Consider the following 16,471-nt stretch of genomic DNA (forward strand, 5'->3'; position numbering starts at 1 on the left):
AAAAGAAAAAGTGGTCTGTGGTTTCGGTTGTTCAGTTGTGACAGCAGTTCAGCTGACAAATGCAGTCTCACTCTTGGAGCCTGACGACGTGTCAGTGTTTGGGCATAGATGTGGTCGGTGCAGTTCCTAGGTTGTGGGTGTTTGGGTGGGAGTGTCACCAAGCTGACAAAGGGATCCCATATGCTTTGGGTCTACCAGTGAAAGTTGCAAAATGCCCTGGCTTATTGTTGAAAAGGTAGGATTTAAAAACCTTAACCTCTGGGGGATTTTCTTTACCACTTTTCTTTACGTTCTCCAGCCATCTCCACAGCGGTGGCTTCCTGTGATTTCTGTCACAGTTCACCGTGAGAGCTGCTTTCCTGGTTTTCGTTGGACTCTGCTCCTGCTGTTCTTCCTGTTGGGCAGGAGTTAGATTTAGAAGTCACAAGTCTTTTTGTCTTCCGTTTGCTGCTCAGAGTAAGATTACGGGAGGAGAAAGCTGCAGACAGACTGTTAGAAGGAGGGTCTATTTGAGTCCTCGGTGCCTTTGTTTCAGATGGGAATAGTAATAAAGACCCACAGGGCTGGCAAAGACCAGTTTGATGATTACATGTAAAGCACTCAGGTGCCTGGTACCTGGTACTGCTAGGGTCTATGCCCTTGCTGGTTTATTAGAAACAACAGTGGCAGTATAATAAGATATATATAGTGGAATTTTAGACGAGGGCTCATATTTCCATCACCTTAGTGTCCTTTGCGGGCTGTTTATATTTTCTGATCGCTTGCCTTGGCCATGGATGCAGCAGCTTTCTGCTATGTAATGTGAATCTCTGCATCACTCCCTCCTGTAGGTGCCTTAATGTTTGTGGCATGGGTGACCACAGTGAGCACAGGAGTCCTGGTTGCCCGGTTCTTCAGATCTGTTTGGTCAAAAGCTTTCTTCTTCGGGCAAGCAGCTTGGTTTCAGGTAGGTGAAAGCAATCTCCCTCTTATTCAGTCGTCGCAACATGAAGTTTTAGGGCTTTTGATTTTTACATTGCTTGCTGTTGTGTGTGTGTGTGTGTGTGTGTGTGTGTGTGTGTGTGTGTGTGTGTGTGCGCGCGCGCGTGTGCACATAGCGTTTGTATAGAAGTCAGAGGGTTTTTGGGGGTCAGTTTTCTTCTACCATGTGGTTTTTTAGAATCAAACTTCTCAGGTCACCATGGTTCCCAGCAAATTCGTTTAGCTGCTGAGCCATCTTGCTGGCCCATGTGTGCTTGTCTTTTTCTTTTCTCAATTATGGCTATTGTAGGTCTTAGGTCCCCTCTCCCCTTAGTCTCCTAACCAACCAAGAGCTGATGCAAGATTACTTACAAAAGTATGGCTTTCCGAGGAGTGGGCTGAATTGGGGAACATGTCAGGGCCAAATGGTCCTTCCTCACCCCGAGGTTGGTGGTGTGAGAAGCTGGGAACGATGCACTTGCTGCACTAAGTCAGTGTGAGCCAAGGGGCGCTGGAAAACAGGAGAAAGACACAGTGGTGCGTGTCTGTCCTCTGCTTGGTGTGCCGTGAGAACTGGACTCTCCTCACTTAACAGTCAGTTCAGCTGATTACGTGTTGGGGGAGGAACTGTGGGAGCTCTTTTCCATGCTGAGCCTTCCTGTGGATGGGAGGAGGGGGTCCTGTGGGACAGACACAGTGAGGCTCAACAGGAAGGCAGGGCAGCCTTATCTTCGTGGGCTACAGATTATGGATATTTGTATGTGTACTGAGCCATCAGTGAGGTTGTGACATGAGAGTGCAGATGCCTGGGTCTAGGGAAACTGGAGAACTTGTAGCCTTTGAGGTTTCTCTTATCTTACTTCATTTCTCTTCTTGGTTGTCAGGACAAATAAAAATGACTTAATTATTTTTTGCGTGGGTGTTTTGCTTACATATAAGTCTGCATCCGTGTGCCTGAAGAGGCCAGGAGAGGGCATGGGATCCCTTAGAGCTGGGGTTATTATAGTGTGAGCTATCATATGGCTGGTGGGAATTGAACCTGGGTCCTCTGCAAGAGCAGCAGTGCTCTTAAGCATGAGGTCATCGCTCCGGCCCCTTATTCTCTTTTTTTGCTAGGTGTCTTGTGTCCATCTGTCCCTGCCTGTGAGCTCTCTCATGCCTCCTCCTTACTTGTTCCTTATCCCTCCTCTTCCGGTCTGCTCCAGAGAGTTTGCAGCTGGAAGACCACGCCCTGTCTCACCGCAACTCTTCTACTGCCTTTACTTTTGAAAGTGTCTGTGTGCATGTGGGCCCAAGTGTGCATGCACGGTCATGATGTGCGCGTGTGGGAGGGCGTGCCACAGTGAGCTTGGGGAGGTCAGAGGACACTTGTAGAATTGATGCTCTCGTTACAAAGCAACTGGGCTTTGTGTGTGAGGTAGCCATTCCTGCTGCTGGGAGGATACAGACCCTACTAGGAATGGAATCATCAGGCTTGTGAAGCCGTCTTGTCCGTCCTTCTCATGTTCTTAAACGTACAGTATTCATGAGTGCATATGATATGTATTGTGACATCTGCACATTCACAGAAACTTAGAGTTCCTACTATATAGGGTAACTTTTTCCCGGAATGAGTTTTGACTTACACCAGTTGCTCAATACATAACAGTGCCTATTTTCACTCTGAATACTCTCTTGATTTATCCACACAGAATTATATGTTCCAATATAGTTTTCACTTATTTTCTTTGATTATACCACGAGCCCTGCAGGACACAGTATCTCTTGTCTGTTTCCTTGCTGTCCCTAAGCACATGGCACAGCACTCTGCATGATGACAGAACTGAATGCCTGCCCGTGGAAGGAAGAGAAGGTTTCAGCAAGCAAGCATGTTTCGTGTGTGTGTGTGTGTGTGTGTGTGTGTGTGTGTGTTATGTGTGTGCGTGTGTGTGCATGCGTGTGTGTGCATGCGTGTGTGTATGTGTGTTATGTGTGTGCATGTGTGTGTGCATGGGTGTGTGTGTGCATGTGTGTGTGTGCATGTGTGTGTGCATGTGTGTGTGCATGTGTGTATGCGTGTGTGTGCGTGTGCGCGCGTGTGTGTATGTGTGTGTGCATGTGTGTGCGTGTGTGTGCATGTGTGTGCATGCGTGTGCGTGTGTGTTTGCGAGCGTGTGTGTGAGCTATTTGTTCCTGGCATTTTGTGTGTGTGCGTGTGTGTGTGTGTGTGGGGGGCTATTCCTTCCTGCCATTGTGTGTGTGTGGGCTATTCTTTCCTGCCATTGTGTGTGTGTGTGTGTATGTGTATGTGTGTGTGAGCTATTCCTTCCTGCCATTGTGTGTAGGCAAGGCCTTAGTGAGTCCTTTTGAGTGCCGAGGTGGCAGCTCCGAGTTTCTCTAGCTTAACGGTCTATGACATTTCATCTTTACTGCTGCAGCGTAAGTTGAATGTGTACCTTCAGCGACTCGCCATGATTGCCCCGCTGTGACAGCGGCTGTCTTTGAGCGCATCTTCTCACCTTGCTGTCTCCTCTTGCAGGTGCACCGGATGCTCATGCTCGCTACCTCTATGCTCACCTGCGTGGCTTTTGTTTTGCCTTTTGTGTACCGAGCAGGCTGGAGTTGGGTAAGTGCGCCTTCAAATGGATGCTTCCTTGTAAATATGTTTTGATGTCAAAGCAGATTGCTGTTTTATTCTCATGGGTGGATAATGAGACATTTCTGGGTAGATCCCTCCCTCTCTCTCTCTCTCTCTCTCTCTCTCTCTCTCTCTCTCCTCTATTTGAGTTATCTGATGACGTCACCTGGTTGGGGATCAGGAATGAAAGGAGACTGTGACTACAGATTACTTGAAATGTATTTTTGGCTGCGTTACATTTTACGCATTCCTTTAGTATGTTTTCCTTATAGAATGTTGAAAATACGCTGAAAGTATGATGTCTAAGTTGTTACTTTAATGGCATGTATCTGCACGTGTGTGGATCTACGTGACTCACCCACCAGGGCAAGCATACGATGTGAGCTGCCTGACGCGGGTGCTGGGAGCTGAACTGGGGTCCTCTGGAAGAGCACAGTTAACTGCTGTGCCATTTCAGCAGCCCAAGCGCGATGTCTAGGGAACAGGGTCAGTTAAATCTCTTATGGTCATCACTAAGCTAATAGAAACCGCATTGCTGCTATATGAGCAGTTGTACTAAGTGCCTTATATGTACTATTATCAATAAGTTAATTGTATTACATCATTTCCCTTCTTCCCCTTCCTTCAGCTCTTCCCATGTCCCCTCCCTCTAACTCTTTACATGTTTTCCCTCACTCCACAAACTCATAGTCTCTTTTCTTTGTGATTATTATTCTCTCCCCTTCTCTCTCCTGTACACACACACACACACACACACACACACACACACACACACACACACCACATACCACAGACAAAAATAAATACCTCCTGCTGTGCCCTTTAGCATTGCTTGTGTCTGTGTGGCTTCGTAGCGGATAACCAGTTAGGGACTCATCCCCAGGGGAGGCTCATTCGTCCTCTGTCAGCAGTCATATTGGCCTGTAGTTCTTTGTCCGGGGCTGGGACTTCCTGACATTGCTCCCATCTGTGTTACTGTGCCTATTGGTGTTGTTTAAGTCTTACTTGGGCAGCCACATCACTGAGGTATCCTGTGGTGTAGTTTCTGTGTCATTCCTAGAACACACAATCTCACAGCAGACTTCCTATTTCTCCGGCTCCTACTATCGTTCCATCCATACCGTTATCCGAGACGAATGTGGTTTTACATTTGATTTAAACTGACAGGGAAGACTGGCTATTTTAACAATGCCCTTTGTTTAGCGCGCAGGCTACCACCCGTACCTCGGTTGTATAGTGATGACCTTAGCTGTCCTTCAGCCTCTGCTGGCAACCTTCAGACCACCTTTACACGACCCAAGGTATGGTCAGATCATGCATACAAACACTCTGAGATATTAGGTCATCAGATAGGCGCTGATTCTTTTTTTCAAAGTGGAGACATTTTGTAGAATGTAGTGAGTGACTGTATTTACACATCTGGACTTTAAAATGGGTTCCAGATATCCAATTCTCTGGCAACAGGGGAATCGCATGCTTCTTATTTCTTGGGGGTCAGTTAGTATTCCATCACATGAATAACTACTGCCTGATTCTTTATTTTTTGTAGGAGGCAAGTGTTTAACTGGACTCACTGGAGTGTGGGGACAGCTGCTAGAATAATAGCAGGTAAGAAACCGCAGTGCCACTTACTCATACATAATTGCTGGCTGTTTACACGGCAAGTTGTAATTTGGCTTAAATGATTTTAGATGCATTAGTAATTGGGGTAATTGGTTGTTGAGGAGAAATCAGCCTGAAACATTGAAATTCAGAAAGTAATTTCTACAAGTAACTATTTAAGTCATTATTTAAGCTTAAAGGTTTTTTTTTTTAAATGACTTTATAACTGCTCTAGCCCCTCCCCCTTCTCATTTTCTCACATTTGCCTTTGCATAACAAAGGTTATGATAAGGACCAAATGCTCACACAGGACCAGTGCAGGTCCCTTCGGTTGAGATGGGTTAAATGAGCTGGGTACAAGCCCTCTAGCCCTAGGCTGGTTCCCTACTGTTTGTACTTGCAGGACATGTGGCCCCAGAAGGCTGGTGGTATTCCCTGACACACTGTTTTCCTTTCAGTACTGGGGATTGCACCCAGGGCCTCATAGTCGGTGGGCAAGCACACTGCCTCCGAGCTACACCCCCAGGCCTTTTCATAGTTTTCATCTTGAGACTGGGTCTCACCAGTTTGTCAAGTCTAGCCTTGACCTTTCTCTGTAGCTCACACAGTCCTTGAACTTGAGATCCTCCTGCTTCAGCCTCCCAAACAGCTGGCTGGGTACATAAGCCTGCAGCAGGTACACCTTATCCTGGATCCCTAGGGAGGCACCTGTCACCTGTACATTTCTGTTGCTTGTGGGATGGTCTGGGGGCGGGGGCAGTGGTGAGGTGAGCGTCATTTTTCTCATGCTCCCTTTTCTCTATTGCAGACTCACATTTCTGGAGAGGTAGTTAGGCACCTTTGTAGTTATCGGTGTTGGGTTCGTGCTTTGCACCTGCTGGCTAGTGCTCAACTCCTGAGCTACATCCTTAGTTTGTGCGAGCTTCTTAGCAGTTGATGGATCATAATGTTCTCTCTTGTCTTTTGAAGTCTTACAATAAAGACCAAATAATCTTAGCCCTAAAGATTATTCTTTCATAAATGTTTAACATATATAAAATAAAGATTCAATATATATTAAAATTATATATTAAACATTAAACATTTATATACATATATGTACATACACATGTATATACATGTATTTATACACATGTACATCTATATATGTATATACACCTATATATTATACACATATAGTCTATATTAAACATTAAATATATGCTTATATATGTAGATATACATATGTATATACTTGTATATATGCATATATAAAAATATACATAGGTATGTATATCTACACATATATATTTATTTTTTAATACAAGGTTTCTCTGTTTAGCCTTGGCTGTCCTGGAACTCACTTTGTAGACCAGGCTGGCCTCAAACTCAGAGATCCACCTGCCTCCCTAGAGCTAGGATTAAAGATGTGTCTACCACTGCCTGACTAATGTATTTTAATTGATGTAATTACACAATTATTATTTTTACTGGGCCCTGTATTTGAGCATTTTTTTTCTACACAGTGGCAGCAATGTTCCTAGGAATGGATTTACCAGGACTGGATCTCCCCAGTCCACAGAAGACCTACGCAATGATGGGGTTTGTGGTCTGGCACATCGGGACTGAGGTCATTCTGGAGATACATGCTTACCTGCTCTCTAGAAAAGGTAACCTGCTTGGGAAGTCCTACTGTGAGGCTAGAGAGATGGTGTGGGTAGTCCAAGCTTGCAGATCTGAGTTCAAATCTTCAGCGCCCACGTAAAGAGCCAGGCACAGGCATGTGTCAGTAATCCTGGGCTGTGTGGAAAGGGATGCAGGGAGGTTGCTGGGATTTTCTGGCTGCCAGACTGGCTCCAAGTTCAGGAGCCTGACTGAAGGAAATAAGACAGAGTCGCCATGTGTGCTTGTGGCACAAGTGCAAACACACGCATCACACGCCCACATATGCCTATGCACGCATACACCCAAGGTTCAGAAAGTTTGCAACATGTAGTAGCTTGAAATGGCCAAATCTATATCCTACAAAATTGGGGTGTGCCAGGCCTCAGGTTTAATCTTGTTTTTGTGACATCAGTACTTCTGGCTAAAGGTGGCATGGTGGTTGATTTATTGAATGTCATCCTTATAAACTTACCTCGTTCTTGACAGTTGAAATACTGGATGACGATAGAATTCAGATCCTTCAGTCACTAACCGTTGCTGAAGCAGAGGTGAGAGTCTCTTCTCTTGTCTTTTGACACAGATGTTAATGATGGTGCTTTTTGCTAAATCTCAGTTTTTATTTCAGGGTCATGTTTTTAAGAAGGTGGTGTTGGCGGTTTACATATGTGGGAACGTGACTTTTCTCATGATATTCTTGTCTGCAATCAGCCATGTTTGAGCACGAAAAGACTTGTTTTTTTGTGGGTCATGATGATCATCAAAATGAGGAGAGACCTGAGGCGTGTACTGACCACCTGGCGCACATACTGATTCAGAAGACCCCTGGGCATCGCTCTAGAGGAATTCTGAAGTCTGGTTTTCTTGGCTCACATTCAAGTGGGCTATATGACACATGCATTGATATCAATCAAGGCTTTATGCGTAATTCTGCATCTTGAAGGGAACAGTGTACCTGAGATGACCTGACTCTAAACGTCCCACGCCAGATTTAAAACAGGAAACTGGAAAGGAAGATAGCAAGTGAAGACAATTATCTCAGGCAAAGAATAAGTGGAGATTGTATCCTTGGGAATGAGACAGGTTTTGTGTAGCCCAGGCTGGCTTCTAACTGATTGTATAACCAAAGAGACCCGGAACCTGTGATCTTCCTGCCTGTGCTTCCTGGGTGGCGGGGTTACAGGTGTGCACCGCTCTATCTGGTTTTAAGGGGACTGTAATTTTCATGCTGCTGCTGCTGTGGTACTTTAAAGAATACATTTATGTTGATTAGTTTATTTTAGAGATTTTTATCTTAGATTTTTTTAAAAAAATTGCTACATTTTGTTTTTATACACATAGATACACACACACACACACACACACACACACACACACACACACACACACAAATAAATAAAACCTACAAGAAAAAACATGCATGTTTTCTGACTAGCGACTGGGACTATTCTCTTCTGTTTGTGTTCAGTACTTCTGGCTAAAGGTGGCACGGTGGTTGATTTATTCAGTGGGCATTTCACTAACATTTAATTATGTTATGGATATTATATTCTCTCTTTAGCAGTTAAATGCAGGTAGGTATCTCCTGATTAGAGATTTCATTTATTTTTTATCTGTGGAGCTGAACCGACATCTTATGTAAGATCAGTCCTTATAGGAGCTAAGAACAAAGTCGTGAATTTCACAGTGGCTAAACCTCGCCCTTGTGAACAGATCTAGCAGGTGTTCTTGTCTCTTGTGAAATTAAACTAACATGGATGGGCTCCTTTGGAAGACAGCCCTGTGCTCTAGTGACTTAGAGGCAATGCGTTTTCCTCTCCTACTAGGTCATTTTCTATCTCAATGTTTGCTATGAGGACCTACAGCCAGTGGGTGGCGCTGTAATACCGGAGGACTCATTTGTTCTGTTCCCATTGTTTTTATCATGGGGCTATTTCCTTACACCCTACCGCTCTGTTTTTTTTTTTTTTTTTTGTTTGTTTTTGTTTTCTTTCCTTTTTGGAGTAATAGGTGCTAGAAACTTAATGACTGGTGTTATTACTTTCTGACTTATTTGTTTTCTTTGATTATTTATAATGAGTGTTTGATATTTTCTTTTATAGTCTTCTGACCCTGTAGCAAATGAAGATAATTTTGTTAGGCAAAGGAAACAGGTAAAGTTGGACATTTAAAAAATAAAATAATTGGGAGGGTATATTTTATGTTTTTAGATACTCTTTCGGATGATTTCGGATTTCTGCTTGGCTCCAGAACCCTATTTTCATCTCTCAGTAATTACCCCAGTTCATTGTTTTTATTTCTAACCAATAAAGTGAAAACTTTTGGTTTTTCTCTACATAGATCTTAGTTAAAAATAGCTTAGGCTTCGGTAGGAATTTCTTGTGCTCATGGTCAATGAATGCCACATTTCGGTTTAAATATCTTGAGAATGTCTTTATTTCAAGAGAAAGGGCTGGGGATGTAGCTCAGAGGCACCGTGCTTGAGTAGTGAGTGTGAAGCCATGCTTCTGTCCTAGCACCGGAGAAATGGCAGAGTAACAATGTGAATCTGTATGAAAAAATTTTCTTTCAGTTTTACATTATAAGCCACTAAAGGCCAAAACATATGTCTTAATAAGTCTTATTTAGTATCAGACAAGGAAAATCCCTTCAGGAAAAGGTGGAATTTGCTTAGGTTTGGTTTGCAGATGGGTGAACTTCTGGACTTCTGATTCCAAGGCCAATATTGTAATGTATTTTTCAAAAGAAATTTTTTTTATTATTTCTTTAATACATAGGGGCACCCTCTCAGAGGCGAAAGGGAAGTAGGATGGGAGGAGGAACCCTGTGAGGAGAGGCCTGGGGAGGGGAGGGGAGGTAAATATATAAATAAGTTAAGAAAAAAGAACTTTACATAATGACAGGTGGGTGTGGTACCACAGGCCTCTAATTCCAGTGGGAGGCAGAGGCAGGCGGATCTCTGTAAGTTCAAGGCCAGCCTGGTCTATAAGAGAGTTCACCAGGACAGCCAGGGTACACAGAGAAGCCCTGTCTTGGAAAACACACACACACACACACACACACACACACATCTCTCATATTTCATATAATGTATTTTGATCATATTCACCTTAGCTCCTCCCACATCTCCACTAACTTCTCTACTCCCAAACTGTATGTCTTATTATTGTTTGTTTGCAATAATCTGTGCTGTCTATATCCTCCTGGGTTTCTGGCTGCCCACCAAAGAGCGAGGTCAATTTTTCCCAAGCCACACCCCTAAAGAAAACTGACTCGCTCCCATGAGAAGCCATCAACTGTAGGTCCTCAGGTAGGGATGGACTTAGGGACTCCTTCCCACCTCATGTGGACTGGCTTGACCTTGCACAGGAGTTGTGCAGGCAACCACAGTGGTTGTGAGGTCATGAGTGAGGTATCCTGCCAGCTCCCGAAGACACTGTTTCCACCCTGCGCCTTCCTTCCCAGCCTCTGGCACTTGCAGTCTCTGGGACTGCTCTGACGTGGTCCCTGAGCGCTGGGAAAGGGCGTGATATAGATGCTCCACTTGTGACTCATCGCTCCGCAGATGCTTTGACCAGCTGTGAGTTTCTGCATAGCATATTCTTTTTCACGGAGTGGTGTTTGCTCGGGTTTACTCCTCCATCGAGCTGTGCAAACAAATCTGTGCCACTTAATCTTAGTGCGCCCATTTCCCTTAGGAACGGACGCGTTACAACCCTTCTGCTCCCTGTGCTTGGTCTTAGTTTTGCAATAAACAATCTGGGTAGATTTAAAAAAAAAAAAAAGTATACATATTTTTTTTAAAAAAAGAAAAACTAAATGATTTTTCTGTGTCTAGGCATATTGTCAAAAACAGCAAAACCATGTTTTCTTAAAGAAGGGCTATTCTGTAAAATAGAGATCAATGTTTTCCACAAAATAAAAAAGAAATAGTCTAGAAAATCATGGTTAAGTTAGCATAGACTGAGTCTGTGTTTGGCCTTGTCAGCTTCTGGTCTGAGGAGGTCAAGCTGGGGCACAGCGGCCTGTAACTGTAGTGAATATGTGACTCTCGTTCCTGTTAGCGCTTCTCAGTTTGAGGATTCCGGGCTGGAGGTGAGGTGATGCCTCATCCTCCCCACATCCGCCTCCCGCCCAGGAGGCTGTAGGAAGGCAAGCACAGCAGATACCAACTAGGAAGCCGTGGGGGCCGTGTGGCTCTTGGCTCCAAGTCTGTTTATCTATGTATTCTATTGAAGCAAGGGGGAAACGGGGAACAAAGGCCCTTGTTCAAGATAATCCATTATTAATGGGACTGGAGAAACGATTCTTTTATGTTCATTATGAACTGGATCAGCCTTCTCATAGCTCCCACGTCCGTCCTTCCTTCCCTGTGTAACCCCTGACATACTCATTCGTCGGCCCACAGTGTCGGTGCTCACCCAGCCGCACTGCCTTTCTGTTTCCGTCCTAGCCAGAGCCTGCAGGTTCACGTTTTCCATTCTTTCATCTTCCTGGCACCTCCTTGTCCTGTTCCCGACACTGATCCCTCTTTGTCAGTGGGTGCTGAGGTGGGAGGGAGGCCTGAGGAGCCACAGTTACTCCCGAATTCCATGTTTGTGGCAATGGCGTTTGTCTCCCGGGAGTCGTCTTTGTCGTCTTCAACAACCTATCTCATTAAACTTCTGAGTGAAATGACACCAGCCAAAGGTGCTTGCTTTGTACATGTTGCTGGTAAGGCCTTTGCCACTCGATTACAATGTTAAACTTTTAACAGTTTTGCATCTGAAATGTGGTTTTTTTTTATTATTATAAGAATATATGATGAAATAGCTCAGACACACCTGACGGTTCTTATCTGATTCTCCTGTTGTGCGAACCAGCAGGATCAAATGTGTGACGAACTAAGGTAGAATTCAGGTCACTGGGTGGGGGCCGGGTAGCTAGGGGGTGGGAGTTATTACTAAGGAAGGTTAAGTTTGTGTCGGGGAAGTGATGATTGCACACTGTTCTGAATGTGTTCAATGAACTGAATTCTGCACTGAGAGATGATTGACATGGGAATAACCCAATAAAAACTGAGCAAAACGTTCCTGGCAGCACTGTTCCTATCGAATGGTGGGCAGTTCAGGCCACATGTCTGTTGACAGAGGAATGCCGTGTAGAGTGTGTGTACAAGTAGAATATTGCTCAGCCAAAGGAGAGTAAGACACTGATACCCGCTATCATGTGAGTGAACCTCCAAAGTACTATGCAAAGTGAAAGAAGACAGAACAAAGCTTGACTGCTGAATGGCTCCTTGGCTCAATCAGTAGAAACCGAGAGAGAGCACTGAGGCTTGTTAGGGGCTGGATGGAGGCAGGGAGAGGGGCTGACTTCTTAGTGGGTGTGCACTTTTATTTTGGACCTGACGAAAATGTCTTGGAGCTTGGTACGGACACAAGATGAGAGCCGAGGATTGTCCGTCTTAAGATGGTTTTGTCTTTTCAAGCGACGGTGGAGTCACATCTAAAGGCAACCGCACTGTGTCCTGCTTCCCTGTGTGGACCTCAATAACCTTCTGGTTTTCATTCAGGCCCTGAATGACTTACTCTGAATGATCAGAGTAAATTTCCTGAAACCGTGCATTCTAAGTACACGATGGTCACTGACATTACTTTTCTTTCAACATCAAGTATTTTGATGTTCAAAAAAAAAATATAATGTTTTGAGTAAGTCTCTGCCGAGCCCTACAAACAGACAAGACAAACAACTGGTGTAAACACTGGGACTTTTTGTTTCTAGAGCAGGAGGGTGTAAGAAGGTTCTGGCAAGGAATATACACTCAGATGGGGTTAAATAAAAATCTGTTTTGGACCCAGGGCCCTGTTTTTGCTTCTGTCCCATCAAGATAGTGGCAACCAGGGTGCTGCCGAGGGTCAGGTCCCAGCTGAGGTTTTCTGGCATAGAAACCTGGGGCACTCAAAGCTTAGAAAGTGGCAACCCCCAAGTATAGGTTGAGAGGATCATTTGGAAAAAAGTCTGAGATGGGGGACCTTAATTCCTGCCTGCTGCTATGTCTGAGTCCTGATGTGAAAGGAGTTGGTAACTTTATACTCGGTGGTCAATGGCTGAATATGTCTCCTTGGGATGCAGTACAGGAACAAAGAGCATCTGGTCTCTCTACTTTGTGTTGTGTAGTCAAGGCTGTAGCAAGAGCCCATATATGCCATGACCATCTATGTAGACAGAGGAGTCCCACTGTTTTTTTTTTTTTCCCAAATGTGGAGAGGTTTAATGAGAGAAGAAGAGTAAAAGAGGGGAGAAGTAAAGGTCAGCCATTAGCACGTGGAGGGAAAGGGTGGGAGGGGGATGAAGGGACAGGGACAAAGAGGACATGAGAGCAGAGAAGAGAAAAGCAAGAGTAAGAGAGCAGGAGCCTGACCAACTGTTTAAATTAGGGTTTTACCTCTATGAACAGACACCATGACCAAGGCAACTCTTATAAAGGACAACATTTAATTAGAGCCGGCTTACAGGTTCAGATATTCAGTCCATTATCCTCAAGGCAGGAGCAGGGCAGCATCCAGGCAGGCATGGTGCAGGAGGAGCTGAGAGTTCTACATCTTCATCTGAAGGCTGCTAGCAGAATACTGGCTTCCAGGCAGCTAGGGTAAGGGTCTTAAAGTGACACATCCACTCCAAGAAGGCCACACCTACTCTACCAGGGCCACACCCTCTCTTAGTGCGACTCCCTGGGCTGAGCATATACAAACCATTACACCAACCAACTGGCGGCATCCAGAAGGCTGGTAAGGGTACCTGGTGCTGCACAGAAACCAACAGCATCTCCAGATGTTAAGTCACAACCATGAAATCTGAGAAAAATACAGTTCCTTTCATAATAACATCAAAAAAAAAGTAAGAATAAGTTTAAAAAAGCCAAGTAAGGCTGCAGGGAAAACTAGAAAGCACTCTGGAAGCAATCAGAGGATTAAGGGAATGGAGGAGAAAGTGCTGTGCTTTTGAGTCAGAAAACACAGTGATGTAACATTGTTTCACAAATTGCTCTACAGAGTCAACACAGTCACAGCCAGGCTGTCAGCTGTCCCTTTTTGTAGAAATTGGTAAAACTGGCCCTAAACTATCTTTTAAAAATATTTAAACATGCAGGTAAGTTTTGGTAGGTAGGCTAGAGAGAGATGGCTCAGTGGTTAGAGCTCTGACTGCTCTTCCAGAATTACTGAGTTCAAATCCCAGCAACCACAGGGTAGCTCACAACCATCTGTAATGAGATCTGAAGCCCTCTTCTGGTGTGTCTGAAGACAGCTACAGTGTACTCACAATCAATCAGTCAGTCAATCAATCTTAAGAAAATATATGTTTATATGTGAATGTGCATGTGGATGTACACCCAATAAACACCCCTGGGAACTGGGGTGACGGGCTGGGAACTGTCTGATGTGGAAACTGGGAATCAAGCTCAGGTCTTCTAGAAGAGCAATGGGTACTCTTAACCACTGAGCCATCTTGCCAGCCCTTACCCTACAGTTACTGTGCAAATATAAAGGGCCCAGACTAACCAAAATGAAATGAGAAAAGGATGGTGATGGGGAACATGTACTTCTCAGGGTAAAAACTATGCAAACTTAGTAACAGAGGCAGCACGATCTCAGCACAAGGCTGGATATTGGTTAACTGAACACCCTGGCACTTGGGCAGAAGAGGGTACTGGATTCTCTGGAACTGGAGTTACAGACAGTTGTTAGCCTCTATGTGGGTGCTGGGAATTGAGTCCAGGTCTTTTGCAATAGCAGCCAGCATTACTTTACTCATGAACGTTTCCAATAAGGCACCAAGGCGCTCTGAAGGGACATGTGACATTTTCAACAGTGCTTGGAAAGCTGTCTATATGCAGCAGGGTGACTTGAGACCTTGACCTCACACTACAAAGATACATTCAAGTTTGATCAGAGATCTTAGATGAAAACATAAAACTAATTTTCCTGGCTTTGGATGAAATATTAATTTCATGCTGTAACATCAATAGCATAAAAGATGAAAGAAGGGAAAACTGACATTGAAGACTTTTCTGCTTCTAATGACCGTATCAAGACTTAGAAAGACCAGGTAGGCATTGGAGTTTCAGCGTTTGGGAGGCTTACGCCAGAGTACTACGTTGAGTTCCAGGCCAGCTTGGTTTCATGATGCTGTCTGTCTTTCTTAGGGTGACTATTGCTGTGACGGAACACGATGACCAAACGCAAGTTGGGGAGGAAAAGGGTTTCTTTGGCTTACACTTCCACACTGTCCATCACTGAAGGAAGTCGGGACAGAGTTCTAGCTGGGCCATGGAGGGATACTGCTCACTGGCTTGCTCCTCATGGCTTGTTCAGTTGACTTTCTTATGGAACCCAGGACCACCAGCCCAGGGATAGCGTGACCCACAGTGCGCTGTGACCTCCCCCACTGAGGAGATGCCTTACAGGCTTGCCTACAACCAGATCGTATGGAGGCATTTTCTTAGTTGGGTTTCCCTCCTCTCTGATGACTTAAGCATGTGTTAAGTTGACAGAAAACTAGTCAGATCCTGTCTGAAAACAAACTACAAAAAAACCCCTCAAATAAACAACAAAAATCCCCAAAGCTAAAATAAACGACTACCAAATAAACAACAGCCAACCATCAAAACAAAATCCCTCAAAGAATGCAAACACAGTGCATGCAGCAGGAGAATATGTGTTTTCCCAAGTCTTTTTCCACATATTCCTGAGGAACTTATTAAAAAAAAGATTTATTTATTATGTATACATCTACCTGCATATGCCTGTATGCCAGAAGAGGGCACCAGGATCACATCACAGATGGTTGTGAGCGGTGGCTGGGAATCGAACTCAGGACCTCTGGAAGGGCAGTCAGTGTCCTTAACCACTGAGCCACCTCTCCAGCCCATGAGAACAGCTTTAATGGTAGACAAGCACTCTTCTGATTATCCCAGTGTATCAAAGTGAACATCAACGATGGTCAATCATTATGAAAGAATGTGCCCTTGATACATGAAAATCTACACACACACACACACACACACACACACACACCAGAAAATATATAGTAGATGAGCATCCTACAAAATACCTTGCCAGCAATTTCCAGAATTGTCAGCATCATCAAAAACAGGTGCAGTCTGATCTAATGACCGTGGCCAAGACGCAGCCAAGGACACATGGTAACTAAAAGTGATGTGGCTTTTTAGATAGGATTCTGAGGTAGAGAAGGATATTATACAAACACCAAGGCTATCTGAAATAGCGATGGAACCCTAGTAACAGTGTGCTATGCAGCACTCACTGACTGTAGCAAATGTACAATGGTGATATACGAAGTCAATCACAGCCCAGACTAGGAATGTAGAGGGAGACCCAGACCCAGACCCAGACCCAGACTCAGACACAGACACAGACACAGACACAAGACACAGACACAGACACAGACACACACACAGGGGAGAGAGAGAGAGAGAGACAGAGAGAGACAGAGAGAGACAGAGATAGAGAGACAGAGAGAGAGAGAGAGAGAGAGAGAGAGAGAGAGAGAGAGAGAGAGAGAGAAAGACACATAGAGGCAGAGAGGGGTAAACACACACAGAGAGATATATAGATAGACAGACAGACAGACAGATGTAGAGAGAGATGC

The 16,471-nt window shown here is 44.5% G+C and overlaps 1 protein-coding gene across 5 annotated transcripts in view; it reads left to right on the forward strand.

Moving 5' to 3' along the window:
- Positions 1-11,891, forward strand: part of Frrs1 (ferric-chelate reductase 1) — a 68,238-nt gene extending 56,347 nt beyond the window's left edge. For 4 of the 5 annotated variants that reach the window (XM_087624845.1, XM_087624846.1, XM_087624847.1 and 1 more), the window contains 7 exons: positions 831-946; positions 3,479-3,565; positions 4,781-4,878; positions 5,127-5,185; positions 6,685-6,828; positions 7,310-7,371; positions 7,449-11,578. In XM_087624845.1, coding sequence (XP_087480971.1) covers positions 831-946; positions 3,479-3,565; positions 4,781-4,878; positions 5,127-5,185; positions 6,685-6,828; positions 7,310-7,371; positions 7,449-7,541 — 659 coding nt within the window. In that variant the 3' untranslated portion in view covers positions 7,542-11,578. 5 annotated transcript variants of the gene reach the window in all.
- The last annotated feature ends 4,580 nt before the right edge of the window (positions 11,892-16,471 follow it).

Source organism: Rattus norvegicus, chromosome 2 (genome assembly GCF_021556685.1).
Source record: "Rattus norvegicus strain SHRSP/BbbUtx chromosome 2, alternate assembly SHRSP_T2T, whole genome shotgun sequence".
NCBI lineage: Eukaryota > Metazoa > Chordata > Mammalia > Rodentia > Muridae > Rattus > Rattus norvegicus.